This window comes from Heliconius melpomene, chromosome 21 (genome assembly GCF_056956725.1).
Source record: "Heliconius melpomene rosina isolate 202511_hmr_F chromosome 21, ASM5695672v1, whole genome shotgun sequence".
In the NCBI taxonomy this organism is placed as follows: domain Eukaryota; kingdom Metazoa; phylum Arthropoda; class Insecta; order Lepidoptera; family Nymphalidae; genus Heliconius; species Heliconius melpomene.
In genome coordinates this window covers 10396584-10422320 of record NC_140409.1, presented here as the reverse complement: position 1 = coordinate 10422320, position 25737 = coordinate 10396584, and the positions used below count along the sequence as shown (strand labels likewise).

Here is a 25737-nt window from a genome sequence, read left to right as displayed (position 1 = left end):
AAACTGTTCTATATTTTTTTCCTTTTTCGCTAGGGTCCTAAACTACATCGTATTTAAGTCTTACTCTTTTTTACCCTTTCGATGCGTTCGCTTCGTGACATGTAATCGGCGTATATTTTAATATATTTTGTCATAATTTTTGTGATATGCATAGATATATTAAGTTAATATTTTAATAAAGTAGGTAGGTAGGCAAGAAATCAAATAAGGGTAAGCATAAGAGAGATAAAAAAGAAAGAGTGTAAGCTGTAAAAGCACTAAACGAAAGTATTAATAAAGATGAAGCTTGAAAAGTCAGACAGAGAGAAGGAGATTAACAACTTCAAGGAAAACTCGAAGCTTTCTGACGAGAAGTTACTGTCTCGTGGTTGCTTGATAACCTATATGTATTGTATGTGTGTATTTTTAGTATAACAGATGTCGATTTGTTTCTCAGGCTATGTACTGAAAATCTCAGTAATTTATGGTTTTCATCTTTCTTTTGTCATGGGACACAACTGTAGGAATTTTCAACGCACAAGGAACCTGTTCATTATTTTAATGATTCTTTGTGGCTCATTTAGACTTAAACAAGTCAGCCAATTTCACGCCCCAGTTTGTAGAACCAAGAGAAACCCTTACCCCAACTCGGGTCCATGCAACTTGTAAATTGGGATCAAAGCGATCCGAAATCGTGTAATTTACAGCATTTTCAAACGAAAATTAGTTTTTAAATTACCACAAAAAGTCTATTCAGTGCGTAGGGTGGTTGATTTTGCAAAAGTTGCCTATAAATTAATCTAGCGATGAAATCAAATGATTTTATTTACTTATTTCTTTTTGATATGGGGATTTAAAAAAGAACACATGGAACATACATTATTTATTATCTAACTGGTAACATTACTAGGCATATTAATTACTTTGTTTATGTGAAGGTTTTTTGTAATTTTTTTTTTATGTTTACATTTTTTTTAGCTTCATGCTATATCCCGCATATAGCAGGGTAGGCAGAAGGAACCTAGTGTAGGTGTAGGAAGTAGGTAGTGTAGTGTGATTTCTGAAGGCATTGCGTGTTGAGTGGGGGAACTCAACGCCGCGCTTTGTCTCTACACTAGAGCGAAGAAATGGAAATATAAACGTAAATATTTTAATATTTAAATTTATATTTCCATTTCTTTATTTACACTAAGTCCCCTTTGCCTACCTTGCTGTATGCGGGATACAACGTGAAGCTAATTTATTTATTTAAAAAAATATTTAATTCCTTCGAGTGGGAATCGAACCTGCAACTGGTCGCGTTTACAGACACACTTGGTGCCCCCGCACCATGACGGCCTAAACATGTTATGTTAACATGTCAGAAAATTAGGTGGATATTTGATATAAATTAATTATTTCAATCGTCCTTCCCTCATATTGTCTGAGTGTAACATTGTGTTAAATAACTGAAATAAATAAAACCTCGAATCCATGCGACTCCAACTTGTGTGGTAAGTGTAGCTTTTATTAAATCCAATATAAAAAGCTTTTTCATACTACATAAGCTTTTACTTACGTTGAGCAAATGCAATAGGAAACATTATAGAAATACAATTTTAAATGTGATTTTTTTTTTTAAAATGGGATAGTAATTTTAAAAAATAATATTTTTTCCTAATTTTAATTTGTCACATGGAAAAATTGTTTGTATTGAAATTGTTAAATAAGCCTTTTCCACTTGGATAGATTTATAAAAAGTAGGTTATTCCTATTTCCCATTATATTTATATTACTTTGCCTCAATATTATTCTGTATTAAAATTAACATTCATGTTTGTTGGTATTTTAAAAACGTTGTATATTATTTATTGCCCAGCTATCTAGATAATCTAATATTAAATCTTAGCTAGAGCAAGATGCTCCCGTCAGCCGTGATTGTGCCTTCAGGGCGCAACGAGAATATTGGCATTCGACAGCAAATATTATCTTAGATGGCCGTCGTACAAGCGCAAGAGCTAAAGCGTGTGACTAACACGCGGCGTTGAATTCCGTCACCCAACACGCAAAGCCTCAAGAATTTGGTGGAAATAAGAGATTAGAAGTGTCTTAATTGGTACGGAGTATCTTAACTTAGGTTCCCAGGTTCCCTCTGCCAACCTTAGCGTGAAGCCTAAAGTATTTTATGATTGTAAATAAACAAACGTTAGCTGATAGTTTTCTTTTGGACGTGTCTTAAGTAATTGTATTGTTTTTAATACTATATTTTATAGTGAGTCCAGTAATGTAGCATGTACTAGAATGTGTTTAGTTATAATAAAGTAATCCCACACATGCGCTTTGATTGAGAAAGACTATAGCCAAACAATGAAAAAAAAAACTTTTTTAATGGTAACAATTAGAGATAAAAATTTCCTTTTTTTTAGTAATTTAATCAGACCACCCATGGACGCTTATGTGACCAGAAAAATCCACAGAACGACGCAGTTTCATTTGCATAATTGTAATTTCAACTGTTTGGAATTTTTGTTATAAAAATCCTTCTATATTTCAGTCTGTTAATGAACAATGCGGCAGTAATGTAGATTTTATATAAAAGATTTAGCAATTTCAATATTTAAAAAAGATGTATATTTTTTTAATTTAGTATATTTGTTCGCTTTTCAGTACCCTACGTGGTAATTGGGGAATTGTTGACTGGTGGAACACAACGCCACACTGAAAAAGGAGATATTACATATTGCATGACCATGATTTAAGTGGAAATCGAACCCACAACCTGTCACATAGACCGTTACACTCTTTACCCCTGCGCCACGAATAGCTTCCAAACCTATATAAGATATATCTTTGATTTCCTATTACCTATAACCCAGTTTTATTCGAAAATAGTATAGTAGAAATAATAGATAAGTACTACTCCTGAATTACCATTTACTTAAGTAAACGACAATTGTATTATCATTTAACTATGGCATAATTTTGAAGCGCCTGAATGATTTAATATATAAACACCTAAGACTAAAAGAGTACTCGCAGTGATTGATGAATGTAAATAAGTATTATTAATATTTGTCTTCTTATGACTGACTGCAAAACCTAGAAATTGTCATTTTTCGAAAGTTTTAAACATACACAATAATTTGTCAACTGTATATACATACGAGTATGTACAATAAAGTAAATGATCATATTTTCTAGGTAAATTATATAAATCGAACCTGCTATGCTTACACAAAGGGTATAAAGATATTTTTAGAAATGTATAAAATTTTTATCGTAGCGCTCTGAACAGTAAGCCATAGGTATTATTTTTTTAAATTATACCTACTACCTGATATACTTTTTACAACTTATTTATATTTCAAGTTTCCAAATGGCGGGAATTCGAATTTGGAGATGTTTCATGTATGTTTAAATTATTCAGATATAGACAATATTTTTTGGTCATAATTTTTATCTTCACATATCTTATACTTAGGGGATGGACTCAGAAACAGTTCATTTACGATTACAACATATCATTCCATGATTGTGCCTTCAGTCTGTTTTCGAACTTAACGCGACGCTATTTTACTGCACTGGAATTGTTTTTGGTTTTTTTACTCTATCATCATTATAGAGTCTCACAAAAGTGCGACTGTAAACGCAACAGTTTGTGGGATCGATTCCAACTCGAGAAAACCGCCACTCAACACCCAACGCTTCCAGAATTCGGTAAAAAGTGGGGAACGGAATTATCTTAAAGGGACCCTTCTGTCTTGATAGTCAGAGGGGTGAACTACTGTCAGCTATGTACGGAATAAGGCGTGAAACGAAAAAAGATATTCTAGATACATTTTTGTAGCTCGCTATGTTTCTACAAGTTCCACTGATGAAGATGTTACATTTAAAACATTACTATACTGCTACTAGTATCAATTCATATTCATAGGTAGAAATAAAAAAAGAAAAAACATCCAATTTTTACAGTATATCCTTTGAAAAAATTCTCTCCAAATATATACCCAAGCAAATTGACGAGAACAGACAGAACTAACTGTACTTCGAGTAAATAAAGCGTCCGACGTTAATTTGATGTATTTGCTCAGTGAACGGAATGGACAGGCTGTGACAGCTCACTTCAACTTATTTTCTACTTGTCTCCCTTTACACGCGGCTTTTCTTTTACATTAACTTTGGCCTTCATCCTATAGATCCGTACTTACTTTCATTATGTTCACCAATATTGAAATACTGGTGAATTTTATAGGTTTGATATATCTTTATATTTTATATATTTTTTTAATGTAAAGGCGAATAGAACTAGTTAAGAGAGTTGTTGTGTAATTTAGCAAAGTGTCCTTGCTTTCTACATTTAAGTCAACTGATTATGATCCTTATAAATAATCGATAGTTGAACAAATTGTAGGGAATAAAATCAAAATAAATTAAAGACAACATGTAGGCCTTCTTCAACTATTAATGTTGAATTAAAACTATTGATTGTCACTTGATGCAACTGACAATCCCACATAAATGTGAAATAAGAGCCAAGTTAAATGTTTATACTTTTGTGTTGCGTGTGTGTACTTAACACACACTGGGGAGAAAAAACAAGTTCTAAATTTCACCTGATATTTTTTTAAATACAGGTTTTATTATAAAAAAAAGATAGCGTACTTCCAGCCTTTACTGGATCATTCGATTGATATTTATTTTGGTTCCTGGTAGTAAAAAAAGCCAAGTCAAATTTATATAAAACGCAAGCAAAGAGGTTTTAACAAATATGAAAAATTTAATGCATGTAAACTAATTTACGAGTTAAATAAATACACTTTGCACGTTTCCAGCTTTTCAACTACGCTTGACACTCTGGTTCGTGTCTTGACATTTAAAGTCACATACATCTATAACATATGTCTCATAATATACAATAAATGGCCTACTGGCCATATACACTAATACTACGATTAATTTCAATTGAAATGCACATAATTTTCCATTATAATGCCAATTAGCATAAGTCGGCTTAATTTAAGCAAGTGACATCTACACTATTTATGACAAAAACAAAAGGCAAAGGGAAAACTCAGCTTAGACATCGTGGACTGTATTGGTTTAGGTTTTTTGTATTATTTAATTAACACGCTCTAGCTTCACTTTAAAGTAAGCGACATGCATATGCAGTCTTGAAATCACTGAAAGGACAAGTAGGATCAACAGCTTATGCTTTAATTATCATAAAACATTTCTGTCTTGTCAACCCCATCGATGATTAAACTAAATTAATATAAGTCGTATTTTATACAAAAAAAAATCGGTAATTTTATATTACTTTGGTAACAATTAAATTAATATTACCAACCTATAGCTCTAGTCGGAGCTTCAGAGAATTCCTCAGGGTCACATCTACTGGGCATTGGCCTGGGAGCAGATCGACGACGCCCACTCGGTGCTGAGCTTGTTGTGGTTGTCTGTTGAGTCGTTGCAGTGTACTGCACGGCTGCCAGCTATATAAGAATAAAAAAAACTATTTATATTTTTTGTGCTCTATGTTTTTAAATTTATAATAAGACTTTTTTTATATTAGTAAGGGGTAAAAATGACTCTAAATATAGTATTACACACGACTGCACGTTTATTGTTTTTGTTTGAACTTGGCTTGTCAAACTGTTGCGTAGACATCCTAATTCTTATGTTATATTTATATGAATCGTAGTTTAATTTACGCAGTTATATTTTTTATTAATTAATTTACATGTAAAATTCGTAATTAATAATATTGTTTCTGTTTTTACAGGAAAATATATCAAGGTATTTTTGTTTACGCTTCAAGCAAAACTAGTTAACACCTATCATTAAGTATTTTTTTTTACTTCCAAAGCTTTAGCGCTCTACTTACTTTTCTATAAAAAGATTACATTTGATACTCATATTTTTTTGTTGTATTTTTACGAACCGAACCGACCATTTGTTTCTATATTCGGTGATCAATCCACTTCGTATCTCCCAATTGTCTCTTGGACGACTCAAGTAAATATATTGAAAATTGTCTAAGATATTACTAACTTATGGATATTGCTTCTACTATTCTAAAAATATGAACAATAAAGTGATATATTTCCTATTGGTTTTTCGCATTTTGTCGCCATAATGTCATTGAGAAACTACGATTCTTGTAAAGTCACCATATAAAATAGAATATTATTAAAAAACTTTACACGTCCAGACCTCATATTATATCCAGTTTTATACTCGTTTCCATTGAAAAGGTATGTAGATTTATAATTTTTTAAAAATATACGGACAGACGTAACTGGCTAATCTACGTAACTGGCTCACCAATGGTCGATGTCGTGCTATATATGCTCGTACTAAAATTGATTAACATACGACCAATAAGCTCAAGCACCACCGACGTATAATCAAGAAGGCTTTTTGGAGTCAGATATATTTTTACGATTCATCTTATGATAAACTAGTGGTTAATTATGTTATTATGTAATACTTACTTGAAATCGGCCCAGAATTTCGAGTACAATATTTCAGTTATGGTTAATATCCTTTTATATAAATTGTACGTCTCTAATAAAATTGCTTATTTTAGAAATAGAATGAAAAATATATTTTTTTCAGCTTCACGCTGTTAACCACACCCTGCTGGGTAGACAGAGGGAACTTAGTGTTAAGACACTCCGTTCCCCAGTTTCTGCCGAATTCTGGATGCATTGCGTGTTGAGTGGCGGAATTCAACGCTGTTCTTTGCCTCGACACGAGAGCGAAGAAATTAAAATATAAATGTAAATAAATATTTGATTTCCTCGAGTGAGGATCGAACACACAACCGTCGCGTTACACCCTTGTGCCGCTGCGCCACGAAGGCCTATAATCAATGAAACAGTCATTTAAATTATAAACTATGTATTTCTTCGGTTCGGCTTTTGGTCCTATAATTGAATATTAGCAGTTTTGGACACATTTCAAGCGCCCGACGAAAATGAAAAATATAAATTAATATTGATCTTTTCCTCACGAGTATTATTATTTGACATATTAGTAATTATAAGGAAGTAAGGAGACGCTAGTCTCAAACTTTAATAAGTACAGAAAGGAATCAATAACAATTACGCTATTCGCCGTCGTCATATAAATGATTGATTAATGCTGTCAAATGTTTCAATAGTGACTTCGGACAGCCGTATTGTGAAGTTACACGCAATTTGGAACACATTGTGGACGACGATGGCCAATTTTTTGTGGAGTCATGTATGGTATACTCGTATGTAGGTCATCATGTTGGGTCACGCTAATGGGAAAAAGTGTTTGAAAATGAAAAATCGCATACGTAGGTTTATGTTACGTAATACCTTGTATACGTACTAGCTAAAGTGAAAGGGTTTTATATACATTTTTGTTAGATAACTGGAGAAATTGTCGGCTGCAGTATGTAAAACGTTAGAAAAATGAATGCCTCCGACTATGAATCGATCGCTATTGTGTTAACTTCCCAATTTATATAATCAGGATCCTATAGCCAGAATACCTACTCATAGGGCTAACATACAAGAACATCATCCGCCAATACCTTTACATTGGCAGCGACTGCTGGCCAGGACTATCTTGGCACACTCAAGAGCTTCACGTGACGATCCAGCATTTCCCGTAATAAATACTCTTTTTGTATTCGACTTTTTCGAAATGTGCGACAACTATGCGGGTTTTACCATATGGGTAAGCAATTAGACATAGTCCCCAAAAAAAAAGGTTTTTAGTAAATTCTGCCAAATCTGTAATTGGTAAGTTAAACAAAGGAAATAATTATTCAACATTCGGGATCAAAGTTATTATTATATATATAAAATTAATACTTTTGAAATTATGAGGCTTTTATCGAAATTCATTTCACTCTCGAAGTGGGGCATTTTATTATTAATATATTAATAATATATTTTTACAGGAAAAGTTCACGATTTAATACTATAAGTATATATCCCATATGTGCATTGTATGTCATATGGCATATGGCATTCGACCCCCAAAATCTGAGATCACAATTTTACAACCAACTTACCTAATTGCCGATCAATATTTACTTAAAGTAATATTTGAACTTCATCATAACGGTGGTAAATAAAACTCACTTATAATTTTAAACTTTCTTGACTAACTTTGGCTTAACTTTCAAACTTCACTATCTATATTAAATATTTAAGATAACTTTAAGTAAGAGATCGAGAATCAAATATTTACTTTGTTTTAAATAAGAAATTAAGCCTCGATATTTATACATATATTCATTAAATTGACGTAAATGCCCTATAAATGTTTGTTTCATTTGAAGTAAAATAAGAACATTAATTAATTAGTTATCGTATGTTAAAGGAGATCCTTTGGTTTAATCTTATGCAAAAGACTCAATTTTCTATTATAGGTAATACTTATTGTACTTAGGCACATACAACAAATATTATAATAAAAAATATATTTTATCAGTTACTATTCGCAATCTTAGTGCTTTGATATAAAAATTATATTCATTAAAACTTGAATGTACTTGAGTGTACTATAAGACATATTTAAGTGTTTATTTTCTCTTCGCAATTTTCTTCATTATATTATAGAACTATTGGAGATTCAATCTATTCTCAAAGCCTGCATCAACTAAGTTGTTTAATGAAGCATGTATAATTGCCTGTTATCTAGAAAGTAATATAAACGTCTTCGTTTATACCATTTTATTTTACCGATATCGATTTTATTTACGCTATAAAGCTAATGGTCTAAAAGCAGGTGGAAGGCATACTTTAGTTATTTGGTAAAATCTGAAAATTTCGCTGCATATACATCCATCCAACACTAATATGTATTGAATTTCGTCAAGGTATAAATCCCACGCTTTTTTTTTATCTATCAGCTTCACGCTGTATCCCGCATGTAGCAGGGTAGGCAGAGGGAACCTAGTGTTAAGACACTCCCCACTTTCGGCCGAATTCTGGAGGCGTTGCGTGTTGAGTGGCAGAACTCACCGCCGCACTTTGCCTCGACACCAGAGCGAAGAAATAGAAATATAAACGTAAATAAGCTTATATGCAAAGTATTCATGTAACTGTATGTTATTGAATGTGTATGCTTGTAGTTATCAAAATAAAACGCCCTGAAAGCATAGAGCTCAACAAAGAAAGAAAAAAAAGCTTGAAATATGTTAAATTAATTTAAAATTAAATTTACCCTATCGGAATAGTCGAATGCTGCAGTTCCTCTTCCCGCAAGATATTCTTGAAATTGAGAAATCACGCAAATCATAGCGTAAATCTGAAACAAGTAATTATTATTGTTATTTAATTGTTCACAAAATCGTGCATATCATCAGGTGCATTCCCATATTCAGTATCTTTATGCTTAGATCTAGCTCTTATTAGGTTCGAAGCTGATTTTAAAATACATGGTGGAAACTATATACAAATCAGAAATATTATATTATACATGTAGGAACAAAAATAATATGAGGTTATTTTATTTTACAATTAATATAATATATATATAATACTAGCGGCCCACCCGCGGCTTCGCCTGCGTAAACTACGTTTTTATTAATTTCTGTCTCCGTGAGTACCTACGTCCTATAAATTACGTCCATGCAAATTTTGAGACTCCTAGCATTTGTAGTAACGAAGTTTCATACAAACTTTCAACCCCAAAAACAACTGCTTAGAAGTCGAATATTACAAATTCCCGTCTTAGCGAGCACCTACGTCCTATAAGTAACTCCTATGCAAAATTAGAAATTCCTATCACATGTAGTTTCTGAGATTTCGTGATGAGTGAGTGACCTTTCGATTTTATTTATATAGACTAGCGGCCCGCTCGCGGTTACACCCGCGTGAACTATGTTATTATTAATTTCTGTCTCCATGACTACGTCCTAGTGACGTCTATGCAAAATTTGAGACTCCTAGCAGTTTCATACAAACTTTCGACCCCAAAAACAACCCCTTAGAAATCGAATATTGCAAATTCCCGTCTTAGCGAGCACCTACGTCCTATAAGTAACTCCTATGCAAAATTTGAGATTCCTAGCACTTGTAGTTTCTGAGATTTCGTGATGAGTGAGTGACCTTTCGATTTTATATATATAGATAAAAAGATAAAAGACGGTAGATAAGTGTTCTTAAAATGATAAATTTGTGTCACGATTTAGAAGATAGCTTACCGTTATCACAATGTCGTCGAGTCTTCATTGTTTAATGAATAAAGGTTATAATATTCTTATTAATTAATACTGCAGAGAACGTAGAGTGGATCGAATGTCGACATATTTCTTTCTCTGCTTTTGACCCGAATTCGAGACAATGCGTGTTGAGTGGGGGAATTCAACTCCGCGCACTGTCTAACCTGAGCCTGGAACTTAATCCTCAGAAGGGCTTATTAGGAGGGGATATTTTTTTATAGATCCCTCATATAGCAGGGTACTAGGCAGAGAAAACTCTCTTTCTCAATTTCCGCCGAAAAAAATATATTTTACTTTTATTGTCCAAATAAAAACAGGCCGGCTTGAAATATTTAAATCACAAAGAAAACATTGATAAATTTGCAAAAACTCTTCAGATTAACGAGTATGTAATTTATTATTATAATAGCCTGTCTTGATGTTGATTGCTCAGCTTATATTACTTGCTCTGTTGTTTATTGTAAAAAACTTAAACAAAGTATAATAAAATAATATAGTATTTATTACAAAATATTTAAAAATACGATCTCAATTATATTAAAGTTTATTTATTAATTTCACTGTGTTTACATTGCATATAATTAGATTTTATTTATTTGCTTAAAATTAAGATTAAATGATCTAATCATAAAAATATTTTGACACATTTAAAGCCGAAAGAAATTTTTTTTGCAATCAAACCGTAGAGACAATCTTTTCATATAATATACATTAATATTCTGTTCTGACTATTATTCAAAGGGAGAAAAACAGAGAAATAGGTAACAACGATTTACAAATATCATATAAAATATCTTACATAGTAAGTTCGACACACAGTCGACCTACATAGCGGCTACGTGCACTCGGTACCCTTTGACCTTGATACCGACCGACCTCTGGCAACTCTGTATTTTCACTTTCATCGCCACTCTTACACCGTCTATAGATAACAGTATAGATATCTATTTAGTATAAGAAATATAACCTATATTTAGTTCTTTTTTATCAGCTCACGCTATATGTCACACACGGCAGGCAAAGGGAACCTGGGAACCAAGTGTTAAGAGACTGCCGTTTCCCACTCTCCGCCTAGTTCTCGAGACATTTCGTGTTGAGTCGCGGAACTCAACCCGCTTCATATAGTTACCGTAACGAGGAAATGTTTAATAATAATGTAAATTGATAATTCCCAAATCAAACCCAAAACCGTTGCGTTTACAGTCGCAAGTTTATGCCACGATGCCTTTAATAAAATAATAAACATAAAAGTGTTTGGCGCTTTAAGACATTTTTAACATTATTAGAATAATTCAAAATCTAAGCATATTTATTTAAAAAAATATATATTAGTCGAAAATTAAAGTAATATCCGCTTCGCACAAGTCCACTTTAAGAGTACATATTAAATTTATTCTTTACAAACTTATCCTAGCTTTTACAGAAGTCGTTGACACAAAATCAATATTAGTTTCTCTCCTAATCAAAGTTACAACAAATGTATCGAATAGACAATTCAAATTTCTAAGGCGTAGCTAGAGTGGTGGAACTTAACGCCGCGCTTTGCCTTGTTACCAGAGAGAAGAAATTAAAATAATAATAAATATTTAACTTAGTTATAGTATTTTTGAATGTTGTAAGTACAGTTTTCTTTATAAAATACACTTTTCTCTAATAGGTCTTAAGCATAAAAGCTTCTAAGCAGTCTGAGTATAAATTGTAATTCACTTAGCTTTGAATATTTTTTATTCTTATGTGATTATTTATTTTAAAAAACGATACAATTGTTATTTGTTTTTTGTATTCATAATATTTTACAGTTTTAGTTTTTTCTTTTTATTTAAAATTATAAGCTTTAGACTTAAAAATAATGGTAAATGGTATAATATAATGTAATAATATATTATGCTATATTAATATTTACTATTAGAATATATGTATATTTACTTAACTTTATGTACTAAAACTAAGAGAATATAAGGGGAAGTGTATCAAAGATCCACCATCCAGAATGTTATGTAGAACAATGCTTTGTCCGCCACATGTAGAGCAACATTGTAATATACGGCAGTCGAGTATGTTTTTTTCTTTTCGCTGGTTCGTACTATTACTACTTTGTTTGAAAAGATGAATTAAATATTTTTTTAACATAATTAATGTCTTAGGTAATAACAAAAGGACTACTGTATGAGGCCATCGTAGTATAGGGGCAAAAGGGTGTAACTGTAACGACGGCTGTGAGTTCGATCCCCACTCGAGAGAATGAATTATTATTTACTAATATTTTAATTTCTTCGCTCTGGCACCAAGGCAAAAATCCGTCATTGAGTTCCGTCACTCAACACGCAATGCCGCGAAAAATTAGGTGGAAAGTGGGGAACGGAGTATCTTAATAGTAGGTTCCCTCTGCCTACCCTACTGTATGTGGGTTACAGCGTGACGCTGTTCTTTTTTTAAATTAATCTTCCTTTTGGGGCATATCATTACAATAGTGCATAAGAATAACTGTTACAACCCTTATTCCTAGAGAGCAACATGATTATGTTAGCTTATGTTATTTCTTGTAATTTTCCATAGCATGGGAAAAGATCAGCAAATTCCTTATTGCATTTCTTTTTAATAAATATAAGGTAATAAAGTTAGTTGGATCTTAGACGCCTTCGACGTAGCAACTACACAATAATCTTGGGAAATCATAACCACACATTTTAATTAATTAGTTTTGTATTTTCGTTAATAAAAGTAGTTAGTGATTCAGAGATTGTTTTAAATAAAAAAGATTTTAAGGCTGGCAAATATGGCATAAGTGAATTCTGTATGCCGCTAGCCTTAAAATGTCGCACCCTAATCCATCAGTAGTCTCTATCACTGTTAAAATTACATTTGCCCCAGTCATGATCTACAGAAAAAAAAAAGATTTAATGTTCAAGCTAATGAAGCTATGGGCTGCAAGCCTAGAATTCGTTGTTAGTATATATAGTATGTCTTAATTATATATTTGTGTAACTATACCTTTTTATTTACAAAAATAATTAATTTCGGCCCACCTACTAACACGGACCTCCTGTGAAAATAATAAGTGGGACGCACTTTATCTATATTTATTAATTATATTTATCTTTATTTATTCTCTGTATACTTTTATTGTATTGTTGTTTATTATTTATCATAGCGCCTTTAGTATTAACACCAGAACGTTTTTTTTAATAAAAATTCAGTGACAAATAGATATAACCAGTGTTCTCGCAAGGAGATGAAAAAACCCTATAGGCATTTCGTGTTGAGAGGCAGAACTCAAAGCTGCGCTTTGCATCAACACCAGAGCTAAGAAATGAAAATGTTATATATTTAATTTCATCGAGTGGGAATTGAACCCACTATCTGTCGCAGTTACACGCTTGTGCCAATGCGACACGAGGCCTCTTGGCCTGTAGTCTAAAATATTATATGTTGATTTATTACAGCTAATTAATATATTATTAACGATATTCGTGGACGGTTAATTCTATTTAAGTATTTTATAATATATTGTTGATGTTTTTATTTTTGTGCACTTGTTATTTTTTAATAAACATCCTTAATAATATTTAAAAAATATGTTAAAAATATAATTATTTAGCTCGTTGTTTTGGTAGCAATGTAATTAATATTAAATTTGGACATATACATAAACGAACAATACTAAGATTCGCCATTAAAACTTTGCGCAACACTAATCTTTGAAAATGACACAAAATATTAAATTGCTAGTAGTTTTGCTATAGAGACATTATTTCTTGGAAACAACTCTCAGTTTCACGAAGCCAACAAAATTACTCTAACAGTTAGAATTTGAATATATGTATAATTGCTTTAGTAATTATTATTATAATTGGTATACGTAAGTCGCCGACCTTGCTTTATTGTGACATATTAAGTAAAACTTTGCTATTCATTTAAGGTTACTCCCTCAAATTTCACGAGTAAAATCTATAAATACCATTTAGAATAGGGTAGGAGAAAACAACCTAGTGTTAAGACACTCTGTTCCCCACTTTCCATCAAATTTTTCGAGGCATTGCGTGTTGAGTAGCAGAACTAACCGCCGCCTTTGCCCTGGTGTCAGAACGAAGAAATTAAAATATTACTAAATTAAATTCATTCCCTTGAGAAGGAATCCAACTCACAACCCTTGCGTTACAGTCACATCCTTGTGCTGCTGCGCCACCTCGGCGTCAGGAAGACTAATTGATGTTTAAAAGTATATAGCCTAAGGCTCTGTTATTTGGAAATATTTTTTGCTAGCATACACGAGTACTATGTCCAAGGAAGATCGTAAAAAATTTACTTTCATGATAAATAAGCCTTCTATATGTTTTATAGTAGGGACACCCTGAAAAATAACCGCCATACAAAGACCATCTAAAGGGTATAAGTAAGTTTTTCTTATGCGAATAGAAGCATATATTTTTAATAAATGTTTATTAAAAATGTATGCTTCATATATGGTTCGTGGAGATATTGGAGCTATCAATAACAATTTGCATTTTCTGCACTCATACTTTTTTTGCTTCAATTTTGTTCGTATTTACGTGATCGCAGCGTCGTTCTACTTCAGCTAGAACAGCTACTGTTTTTACCCGAAGGTATGGGACGAAAGTAGGTTTGTGGGACTTGTTTTAAAGTATGTTAGAAAATTTAAATATCAAGTTAATTTATGTTCGACTGAAAAAACAACCCAATTGTAGGCAGATGTATCGTTTTCACTCAGCCGGTGGCACCACCACACGCGCTTAATAGCTTTATAGAATTAATGGTTATTAAATAATAAATAATACATATATGATTGTTATCATAAATAATGTTTTGTAATTGACATTTGACACTTGTCATTGATTTGGCGTTTAAAATATCCGTCTATGATTTGGTAGTTAAGTAATGGATTACTATAGAATTATGATTATATTTAATAGATTAATAAAGGTAATAGTAATTAAATAATAAATAATACATATATGATAATTACAATAAATAATATATTATAATTGATAATTGTCTAGGATTTGTAGTTTGATACATCTGCCTATGATTTGCTGGCTGGTGATAGAAAACAAGGGAATTACGATAATATTTGACTTATAGTATTATTGTAAATATATTATATATCCTCGGCTATCTTAATTATAAATGTTAATAGATTTATCATTAATATAATCAAATATTACTGTGATTGCAAATGTGTTAAGTACAGTACAGGTAAGTTATACGTAAGTATGTAACTATACTGGGCTGGAGCAGTGAAAGGCGAGTGTTGTTATAACGTTAAGGGTACCCTGAAGCCTACAGATGTGGTCACAAGTCCACGGCACTGCTCCAAGCTTCAGATCATTTAAAAGGTAGAATAACATTACTTATAGCTACCAACCGCTTCTGATGTTTATTCGATACGACAATCCTCCAATTATTCTAATTTATCTTTATTTATTATATCTACTATCATGATTCTAACACGCTCGTCACACTCAATGCGTCCACGGACCATTGGTTGGAAACCATTGCTGTATATAATATGTGTGTTGATCAAAACATATAATAGACAAAAATAATATAAATGAAATCAGGCTATAACAATATAAAGGAAGGCACTTATCATAAAAGCTTACATTTTCTTAAAGTATGTATTCTTCCTTACAATTCTACAATGTACCTCCGATGAATTTCGAACCAGTATTGTATTCATTTCTTCAAAGCTATTGTATAGAAGATCATATTTGTGTTCTTTCATAAAATATAGGTTTTTAGCAGATATAGATAAATCAATGTGTATTTTTTTAAAATATTTTTATATTTTTTAGCTTACTTATGCCTTAAAAGTCACTATTATATTCTTATTTTATTTGATCCATCAAATATGTGATGAGTTACGTGCGATGTCACAATTAACTAAAGAAATATAAAATAAAGTAAACAAAGCGATTGCTATTTAAAAAATAAAATAAGCAAAGCAATTTGCGCTATTCATAAGATAAATATTTATTTATATAAAAAATTCTCAATACAATTTTATTTATTTTTATTAAAAAATAAGGGGCACAGAAGTAAAAAGCTAATATTTTCATTTCTGCATTCAAATGACGAACCACGAAACGCGGAGTTGTGTTCCGCACATAAAAAAAACAAGGACCTAATATACAAATTTATGTACTATATAATATTTAAATACAATATTTAAAAGTTATAACCAGCATATTGTAATTCGGAAAGTGTTCAAAAGCAATTTTTCCAATTTGTATGTAATCGTCCTTCTAAAAAGTTTGACTCTATACAAACTTTATTTGTAACTTTTGTATTCTTTCAAAAAGATGGAGTTTGCGAGTCGCGGTAACTTAAGCCTGGTCGATAGAAAAGTTAAAACAGTTTTTCTATGAACACAGTTGTTTAGATAAATTTTTCCTTTTTTTTAAACTTTCACAAAGACATTTCACAATGACAAATTTTATGAGAAATTTACATGAAATTTAATCTGTTTTATATTTTATGAACAAAATTTGTCAGCTATATCAGTCTTTTTTCTCTAATTTTAAAGAAAAAATATAAAAGAGTAAAATATCACTGAGGATTACTTAATATTTGTGTGTTGTATAATAAGCTGCATTTTATAATAATAGTAGGAAATTAATTATTTTAAGGCAGAATGACAACCAGTAAAAAAAATGTTATGTAAGTTACGCGATCTTATTTCAGTCTTAATCTTTATTTTTCAGTATCTGTATCCACATGTAGCAGGGTAGGCTCCCTCTGTCTACTCCACACCCCACTTCCTGACAAATTATGACTGTAAGTAGCCGAACTCAATTGCCTCAACACCTGAGTGAAGTAAATATTAAATATGTCATTTCCTCGAGTGGGAATCGAATACAAAATCTGACGCGTTTATAGTCACTGCGCCACGACAGGCCTCTGGGATTTACTTTTGTAACGTTGGTATTTAATTTACTAAGCCATTAACAATTTTTTTAATAACATTAACATAGAAGGGAATCTTTTAAGCTCTACAAATTCCATATTATTATTCTTTGTAATTATTATAATGCTTTTCTAATTTTCCGGTCTATACTATAATGTAGTTGAATTAATTATATATTCCCTTCTGATATAAGAGTAAGGCAATCCGGATATTAGAACTAATACTTAATCTTATTTGATCCTCAAAGGCTAGAGAAAACCTTCGTCAGGAGATGTCAACCTCCGTAAGGGATGATGAAAATATTAACGCTAATAATATATTAATTGTTATACGAAAATTTTATCTTTTTATCACTTTTAAGGTTTTTTTTTATATCTGCATAAATTCTGTGCTTTATAAATATAGAAATTAAAATGTAAATAATAATTAAGCCTTCAAATTTTATAGTATAACAAAATTATTAAAGCATTAATTTATGGCTTAAAAAAATCTTTATAATATAAATAATTTTGATGATTATTATTTTTTTTTAACTAAAACCTTTAAATAAAAAAAATTAAGGCTCCAATAATTATGGACATATCAGTTTTAAAATTATGTCAATCAACCCACCATATTCTATACATATTTCTTGATAATAATTTAAGCAATCGCAGCATATTAATATAGGAATGTATATAATCAAAATTTCCAAAGACAGGTTGTCAGGCCGATATTGAGTTTATGCGGTTGCCAGTTAACCGAAACCGTCTACCCTGAAGCCTGGAAGGTAGGACGAAGATTAAATTTGGTTACGTCATTGGAGACTAAATTTACTTACGTAATTGAATCCTATACCTTTGTATATGCCGAGGCTGGACGAATGTTTAAACTTAGTCGTCTCAATAATAAATAATTTAATATACAGAAACAAATATTGATAAAATTAGAATGAAATGGAAATATAATCCCACCTATAGCAAAATAGTTAGAAGGAATCTAGTGTTTAGACACTCCGTTCCCCACTTGTCATCGAATTTTTGAGAAATTGTGTGTTAAGTGGCGGAATTTAACACCGGGCTTTGCCTTGATATCAGAGCGAAGAAATGAAAATATCAATAAATAATAATTCATTTCCCCGCGTGGAAATAGAACACACAACCGTCGAGTTGCGACTGCGCCAAGACTGCCTCTTAGTATTTATTTACAGGTTTTGTAATATGTTAAAACTTTTAGTAATATAAATATAAATGAAAATTATCTGTATAATAAAACAGTAACGAGTCATTTTATTTCTTCCCCATTCAAGTTCTTCACGAAATGTTCGGATAACCGAATACAAAACAACAAACAAAATGATAATTTTACATTCAAATAGGTACACTTTTCAAAATTATTATTTTGTATAATTTATTCTATTGATCATATTTCATTGTTTAATGAAAAATAATCTGTCCTCTCTACGTCATCGGGTCATATCGTTATTAATATAAGAAGCAGAAAAATCTGAGGAAGCATGTTGCTTGAATTTCTACTCATCTATTTTCACTTTACTTCAATAAAAACTAAAATTAGTATAGTCGTGGCAAGGCGAGGCTAGTTATGGCGCAAGACCACAAAGTGTGACTGTAAGCGCTACTGGTTGTGGGTTCTGTGCTCTGGTGTCGAGGCAAAGCACGGAAGACGGGCCTCCCGAATTCGGCGGAAATTGGGAAGCAGAGTGTCTTAACACTGCTCTCTCTGTCTACGCTGCTACATTTAAAATACAGTGTACAGCCAATTAAAAAAAAAGTTAAATTAAAACTAAAATTAATATAGTACTATAACCAAAAAGAAAACTCCGCCCTACTTTAGGTTCCCTTTCTAGATATTATAGATATTAAGTCTGGCTCCGAGCCAATCACACTGCTATAACGATATGGTGCTTAATTAAATCATTTATTAAAACTATCTGTGTTAATGGGTATATTAATTTGATTTAAAATTAATGGCTATAGTTAACGGCGGCATGCTTTGTTCTATACAATTGACAATTTACGACTGGTGTTGTATAAGGGTGTTAAAATGAAACTTATTATGAATGAGTCGTGCCGTGAGATTGTGAGTTCGATTGCCACTCAAAGATATGAAATATTTAATAATTTCATTTCTTTGCTTTGGTGTCGAGGCAAAACCCGGCGTTGAGTTTCGTCACTCAACACGCAATGCCTCCAGAATTTGGCCAAAAATGGAGGTTGAAGTGTTTTAACACTAAGCTCTGTTTGGGTATCCTGCTGTGTGTGGGATGCATCGTGAAGTTAAAAAAAACTTAGTAAAATGAAGCTCGATGTTTTGAAAACTATTTGGGACAAATTCGAATTATTATCAATAAAATGAAGGTAATATTTTTTTACATATCTGTTATATGACAAGCAAAAGTATATTCAAGCTTAAATATAAATATTTTTTCAATTTAAACAGCTAACTATGTTTAGGTAAATAGTTCCATATAGTAAGTAAGTAATTTCATTTATATACATATATTAATTTAAAGATTGTAGTCGTGAAATAAATGTACATATTATGTATTAAAAACATTTTAAAATTATACAAAATTCTATGGTTACCTCAAAAATACTTTCTTTCGTTATAAATGGTAAGTAAGCACCTGACAGTTTCCATTTCATTTGAACGATTTTCATCCAATATCTACAAGAATTCCTTAAAAGTTAAATATTTTTATACAAGGTCGAAATCGATGCTTCGAGTTGGCAGTGCCATTCTAGTAATTATGTTCATGAAATGAAAAAAATGCGCCAACAGAAATACCGAAATAGGTATTCCTTATTTACGAGTTTTTCCAAGAAGTTTCTTCTTTCTTTCTTTTCTTTCTTTTCGTTTCTAGTTTATTGAAACCAAAATATATAATTTTTAATTACTCTTTTTTGAAAAGAGTAACGTATTATATAGGAAAGCATTTCGTATTACAACGATTTTCTCAGGTTAAGTCACAGTTTCTCGAAGTGCTAGAAAACTTCGGTCTGTTATCTACAATAGGGTTCACCAGACTATTCTTCATTTAATTCAATCCACAGTAATTATTTCACCGGTCATGGAGTTGTTTTTGCGAAAAGTTCCTTTCAGGTTTTTGTTTGGCTCTGCTTTGTTCTATATGACGTCCTCTTCACTGTCCTCCCAATCAAAATATTCATTAAGATATTAATAGAAAATTGGTAATTCAATTCACATTGTAAGCTTTATTGTAATCGTACGAGGCTGTCGTAGCCCAGTGGTATAGCGTCTGATTTTAAATGCAACTATTGGGTTCGAATTCTACTCGAGGGAATGTTTCGTATTTTCATTTTATTGCTCGCTCTGGTAAGAAAAAAAAGCCTGAAACACGATTCCTCCAGAATTAGGCGGAAAATGAGGAAAAAAGTGTTTCACATTAGGTTCTCTCTGTTTATCCTGCTGATGAATATTACGAAACAATTAAAAAGGCCGTTGCTATACAAAATATTCCCCTATTTAATAATTTTAAAACGAAGAACCCTTAAAAGAGTTTGTCTTCTCGAATTTTAACGTCATCAATCAAAACTTGATTAAGAATGATCAAAATTTTAATTAAAAGCACAGAATAATTAATTTGAATTACGACGGCTGTACAATACGAAAGAAATTACTTAAATTTAATTTTAAATAAAAGGGTATCCTTCATAATTGTATTATAAAAGTAAGTAATATTCCTTTACGAAATATTTCGGGGCAGACTATGGGTCTTTTAAAATGATATACTAAAAATCGTTATCTACAAAGCAGTTCTTCTATATATATAAAATCGAAAGGTCACTCACTCATCACGAAATCTCAGAAACTACATGTGCTAGGAATCTCAAATTTTGCATAGGAGTTACTTATACGACGTAGGTGCTCACTAAGACGGAAATTTGGAATATTCGATTTATAAGGGGTTGTTTTTGGGTTTGAAAGTTTGTATGAAATTTCGTTCCTAAAAATGCTAGGAGTCTAAAATTTCGCATGGACGTAGCTTATAGGATGTAGGTACTCATGGAGACAGAAATTAATAATAACGGAGTTTACGCAGCCGAAGCCGCGGGCGGGCCGCTAGTCTATCTATATATATATATATAAAATCGAAAGGTCACTCACTCATCACGAAATCTCAGAAACTACATGTGATAGGAATTTCTAATTTTGCATAGGAGTTACTTATAGGACGTAGGTGCTCGCTAAGACAGGAATTTACAATATTCGACTTCTAAGGGGTTGTTTTTGGGGTCGAAAGTTTGTATGGAAAAATTTTGAAATCACCACCGATTTTTATAAGATTTGAAATTTAGACTCTTAAAAATATTTAATTGAACACATGTTTCATGGTTTATTAGAATTCACTCCTAAAGGTGCAAATAAGCGGGCGAAACTGCGCGCGTCCGGTAGTATCTATATATATAAAAGGAATTGTCCTCACTGACTGAGGTAAGACGCACGCACAGCCTTAACCGCTGATGGCAGAAACGTGAAAATTGGGCAGATGTTTACTTTTGTAATCTGGACATCCACTAAGAAGGGATTTTGAAAATTTTTAACCCTAAAGGGGTGAAATAGGGGTTGAAACTTTGTATGGAAAAAAAAAATCGGCACCGATTCTTATAAAATTTGAAATTTAGATTTTTAAAAGTATTTAATTGAATATGTGTTTCATCGTTTTCTAGAATTCTCCCCCGAAGGGTGCAAATAAGGGGTTGAAAGTTTGTATAGAAAAATCTTTAAAACACCGCCGATTATTATAAAATTTTAAATTTCGACTCTTAAAAATATTTCATTGAACACATGTTTACTGGGTTATTAAAATTCCCTCTTAATTAAGCAAGCGAAGCTGCGCGCGTCCGCTAGTATAAATATAAAACTATAGTTATTTATATTTAGTATTTTTTTATGTACTATAATGTCGTTGAAGCTTTCTTAAAAGAAATAAAATAATTTAAATAAAATTTAACTAAAAAAATATGAAACTTGTATTTTTATTATTGTTAAAATCGTATTATCTCTATGCGAAAAACTATTGTATAGAATTCAAAAGGCTTTAGATTGCTGCCAGTTATACTTCTATCAATATGAAGGCATATTGGTTGTACATTGTAGCGAGCGGATATTTTTTATTTATTTCTAAAACTCCACGTGTATTGGACAATACTATGTCCTTAATACTGAAGAACTATGTTTATGATCTAAAACGTGTATTAACGCTATTATTGTTAGACTCGATACAATATTGCAAAGCGCGGCGTTGAGTTTCGCCGCACAACACGCAATGGCTCTAGAATTCCCAGGTTCCAGGTTCCTTCTTCTTCTTCTTCTTAAAGTGCCTCTCCAACTAGTGAAGGTTGGCAGTCAACTTCGCATACTTAGTCCTGTTCCTGGCCAAATGAATTAAATCTACGGCGTTTTTAATTCCATTCCATTCCTTGATGTTCCTTAGCCATGAGGTTCCCTCTACCGACCTTGTAATGTATGCTATACATTGTAAAGCTTAAAATATATATACAAATGAAAAATTATCTTTATAAAAAGATAGTACCTAGTTTTACTTATACATATACAATATTAATTACTAAGGTTGGTGTATGGTATGGTTCTTTAAATCTGGCGTTCCGAGCGTGCCAGTTGAGCACATATCACTTCGCCAATGTCACGTTGTATGGAGAAGACACGAAGGAGGTTGTACGGTAAAAAATAGACAATGTTACACGATAGGAAAATGCATGTAGAAAAAAAAAAGATCCAGTTAAAAATTGCCTTCACCAATTACTAAGGTTGTTTAAACAATTATTAATCTTCAAGAAGAACAAGCTTAAGCTGTCACTACGACAACGTCGTTAGGGCCTTTTAGACATTCAATACACGAACAACTTTTAACTGTCATATTTCTTAGTGGAACTTGTCAGACATGCAGACTTAAAACGTTTAAATCATACTAACACAATTAAGTAGTAAAGTTAGATCTGTTTGTCAGTTAGAGGCAATCTCGTAAGTGTAAAGCTCACGTTAATGGCTCAGGATCGGATTATTACCTTGTACTTATCTAGACGCTAGGATAAATGCGAATGTTTGTGGATTCGATCCAGAAAATAAAATATTTATTTATATTTTAATTTCTTTGCTCTGGTGTCGAGGCAAAGCGCGGCGTTGAGTTCCGCCACTGAACACGCAATATATTCGATAATCGGCGGAAAGTGGGAAAGGGAGTATCTTAACACTAGGTTCCCTTTAACTTTTTTTTTTATTATTATATATTTGTTCAGTGAAACCTATGTGAAACTCTATACCGCTTAAAATTACATGAATATATTTATGACCTTTTCAAATTTTGTTTAAAATAAGAAAAATATTAAACGTTTTCTATAGTGAAAAACGGCATTAAAGTAGTAAAATCCTTTAACGTAGGTATAATTCTCAACAAAAATTCATGAAATTTTAAGGACAGATTTAAGTTTAAAATAAAAGCACTTTAAATTTTACTGGTTTAGACAGGTGGAACTAATGCAAGTGGATTTCTCATTTTGATCAAGATTTAAAGCAAGGTAACTCAGAAGATCTATGGAATTCTGTAGAAATGAACGAATTTATTTCTTTACCGAAATTAATTATTTAATTAATTTATATTTTTGTTTAGCTTTACATTTTATCCCGCACATAGCAGGCGGGCAAAAGAAGACCGAAGACAGGGAAACTGGGAAACTAGTGATAAGTGTCTACGTTCCACATTTAATTATAACAATTAAGTTATGTAATAATTAAATTTTATTGTTGACGCTAATTTCTAAGAATTCTAAGAAATGGCTTAATCAATTTAAATATAGTTTCCACTATTGCATTTTGTCAAACTTCCGTTAACATTAAACGTTTGTTTTAAATCAGTTCATAAATAAAAACGTTATGTCCATATAAAGTATTGCATACGACAATGTTGCTACAAAATGAATATGTTATTGATATTCCTGAAATTTTATTTATCATTGTACGGATATTGTCGTTAAAATTATAATATTAGAGTACTAAAGTAATTCAGATAAGAAAATAAATAATTGTGTAGTAGATGCGGGCGAAGCCGCAGGAGGGTCGTGACGCAGCGGCACAGTGGTGTGACTATAACGCGACGGTTCTGGGTTCGATCCCCACTCGAGCAAGTGAAATATTTATTTACGTATATATTTTCATTTCTTCGCTCAGATGTCGAGGCATGCAACTGCCACTCAACACACAATGCTTCCAGAATTCGGCCGAATGTGAGGAACGGATTGTCTTAACACTAGGTTCCCTCTGCCTACCCTGCTGATAGCGGGATATAGCGTGAAGCTGTTTTTTTTTTTAAATTGTAAACATAATAACAAGTAAAAAACGTCAAAAGCTACTTATTAGCAATATTAAGGGGTTTATTTTTAATTGCTCACCATTCATTGGAAGTTAAATGTAATAATACGAAAATCATACTTTCAATTTTCAATTTATTAATTCGTGTGAACAAAAGGGCTTAATTTAATATACGCAAATAATACCGTTGTCGCATTCCATATAAACCCAATGAAGCATTAATAATAACAGTTAAATATTTTATAAGCTTTTATAGGTTTTGTGGTAAGTCTACGTCTGTTTTAAATAATATATTAATTTCTGTTTACGCTTGGGTTTTAACTGGGATTTTAAGAGAGCTGGATACTAGTATAAAATTAAAATTAAAATATAAACTATAAGGAATGGGAAGTGTTATAAACTTTGCATAAATGCTCTTATCTTTTGATTACGTGGAATTAGAACTTTTCTGGGCTTACAGGAACCGTAGATCCTGACTATTGGATAATAATTTTAGCTACTATATCTCTACTCTATTTTGATGGCGGTCTTGTCGACATATGATTTTGACAGGTGGGCAACTAAATAATAAAGTGATCTTAAAAGGTTCCGTTTTCATCGTTTTGAGGGAACTCTAAAAATTAAAATATTTAGTCTTTACGTCCAATTTTCGATTCGCATCCTTATATTTTTGTGGAAAGATCATCATTGTCTATTTTGTATGAATAATATATATAGGACTCGTTTTTAAATGACAGAAATTGGAGAACAAATACTAATCGCTAAGTTTTCTACTGCATAAGCAATAATGCTGAAGACGGATTGAAATAAATAAAATACAGCTTTAATAATATGCTCCAGGTGAAACCCATATTATAATACAATTTGTAAGAACACTTTTTAAGTACCTCCACGTTTTATATTAGAACTAGCGACCCCCTTGCGGCTTCGCCCGCTTATACTACTGGATTATTCATATAATGTATGTTTACAAAGCACTTAAGATAATGTGAAAATTAATTAAACTCTAATGCAACCCGCATTTTCGTAGTTTCAATAAGGATTTTCCAATTGTTTTACACAGCAAGGAATTTTTAGTAGGTACCGTAATTTTAAATCTGTGCTACTAATCTTTTCAAGTACTTATTAAAATATATTTAAATGACTATTTTTAGATAGTTAAATGACTATTTTTAAACGGAAGAAATTATAAACAAAAGCCTACCTACTAATAACTACTACAAAAAATATGAAACCAAATATATCGCGCTGAAATTATACATTCAACTCCAATTATCCAATACGTGCAAACGCA

General features: G+C 31.7%; 1 protein-coding gene across 1 annotated transcript in view; it reads right to left on the bottom strand.

The window, feature by feature from the left end:
* Nucleotides 1-25737, bottom strand: part of LOC146527227 (uncharacterized) — a 110225-nt gene that overhangs the window by 6932 nt on the left and 77556 nt on the right. Inside the window, exons 7-8 of the mRNA XM_085205917.1 lie at nucleotides 9169-9252; nucleotides 5306-5450 (exon numbers count right to left, since the gene is read on the bottom strand). Of these exons, the coding sequence (XP_085062043.1) occupies nucleotides 5306-5450; nucleotides 9169-9252 (229 nt within the window). The remainder of the gene's footprint in view (nucleotides 1-5305; nucleotides 5451-9168; nucleotides 9253-25737) is intronic.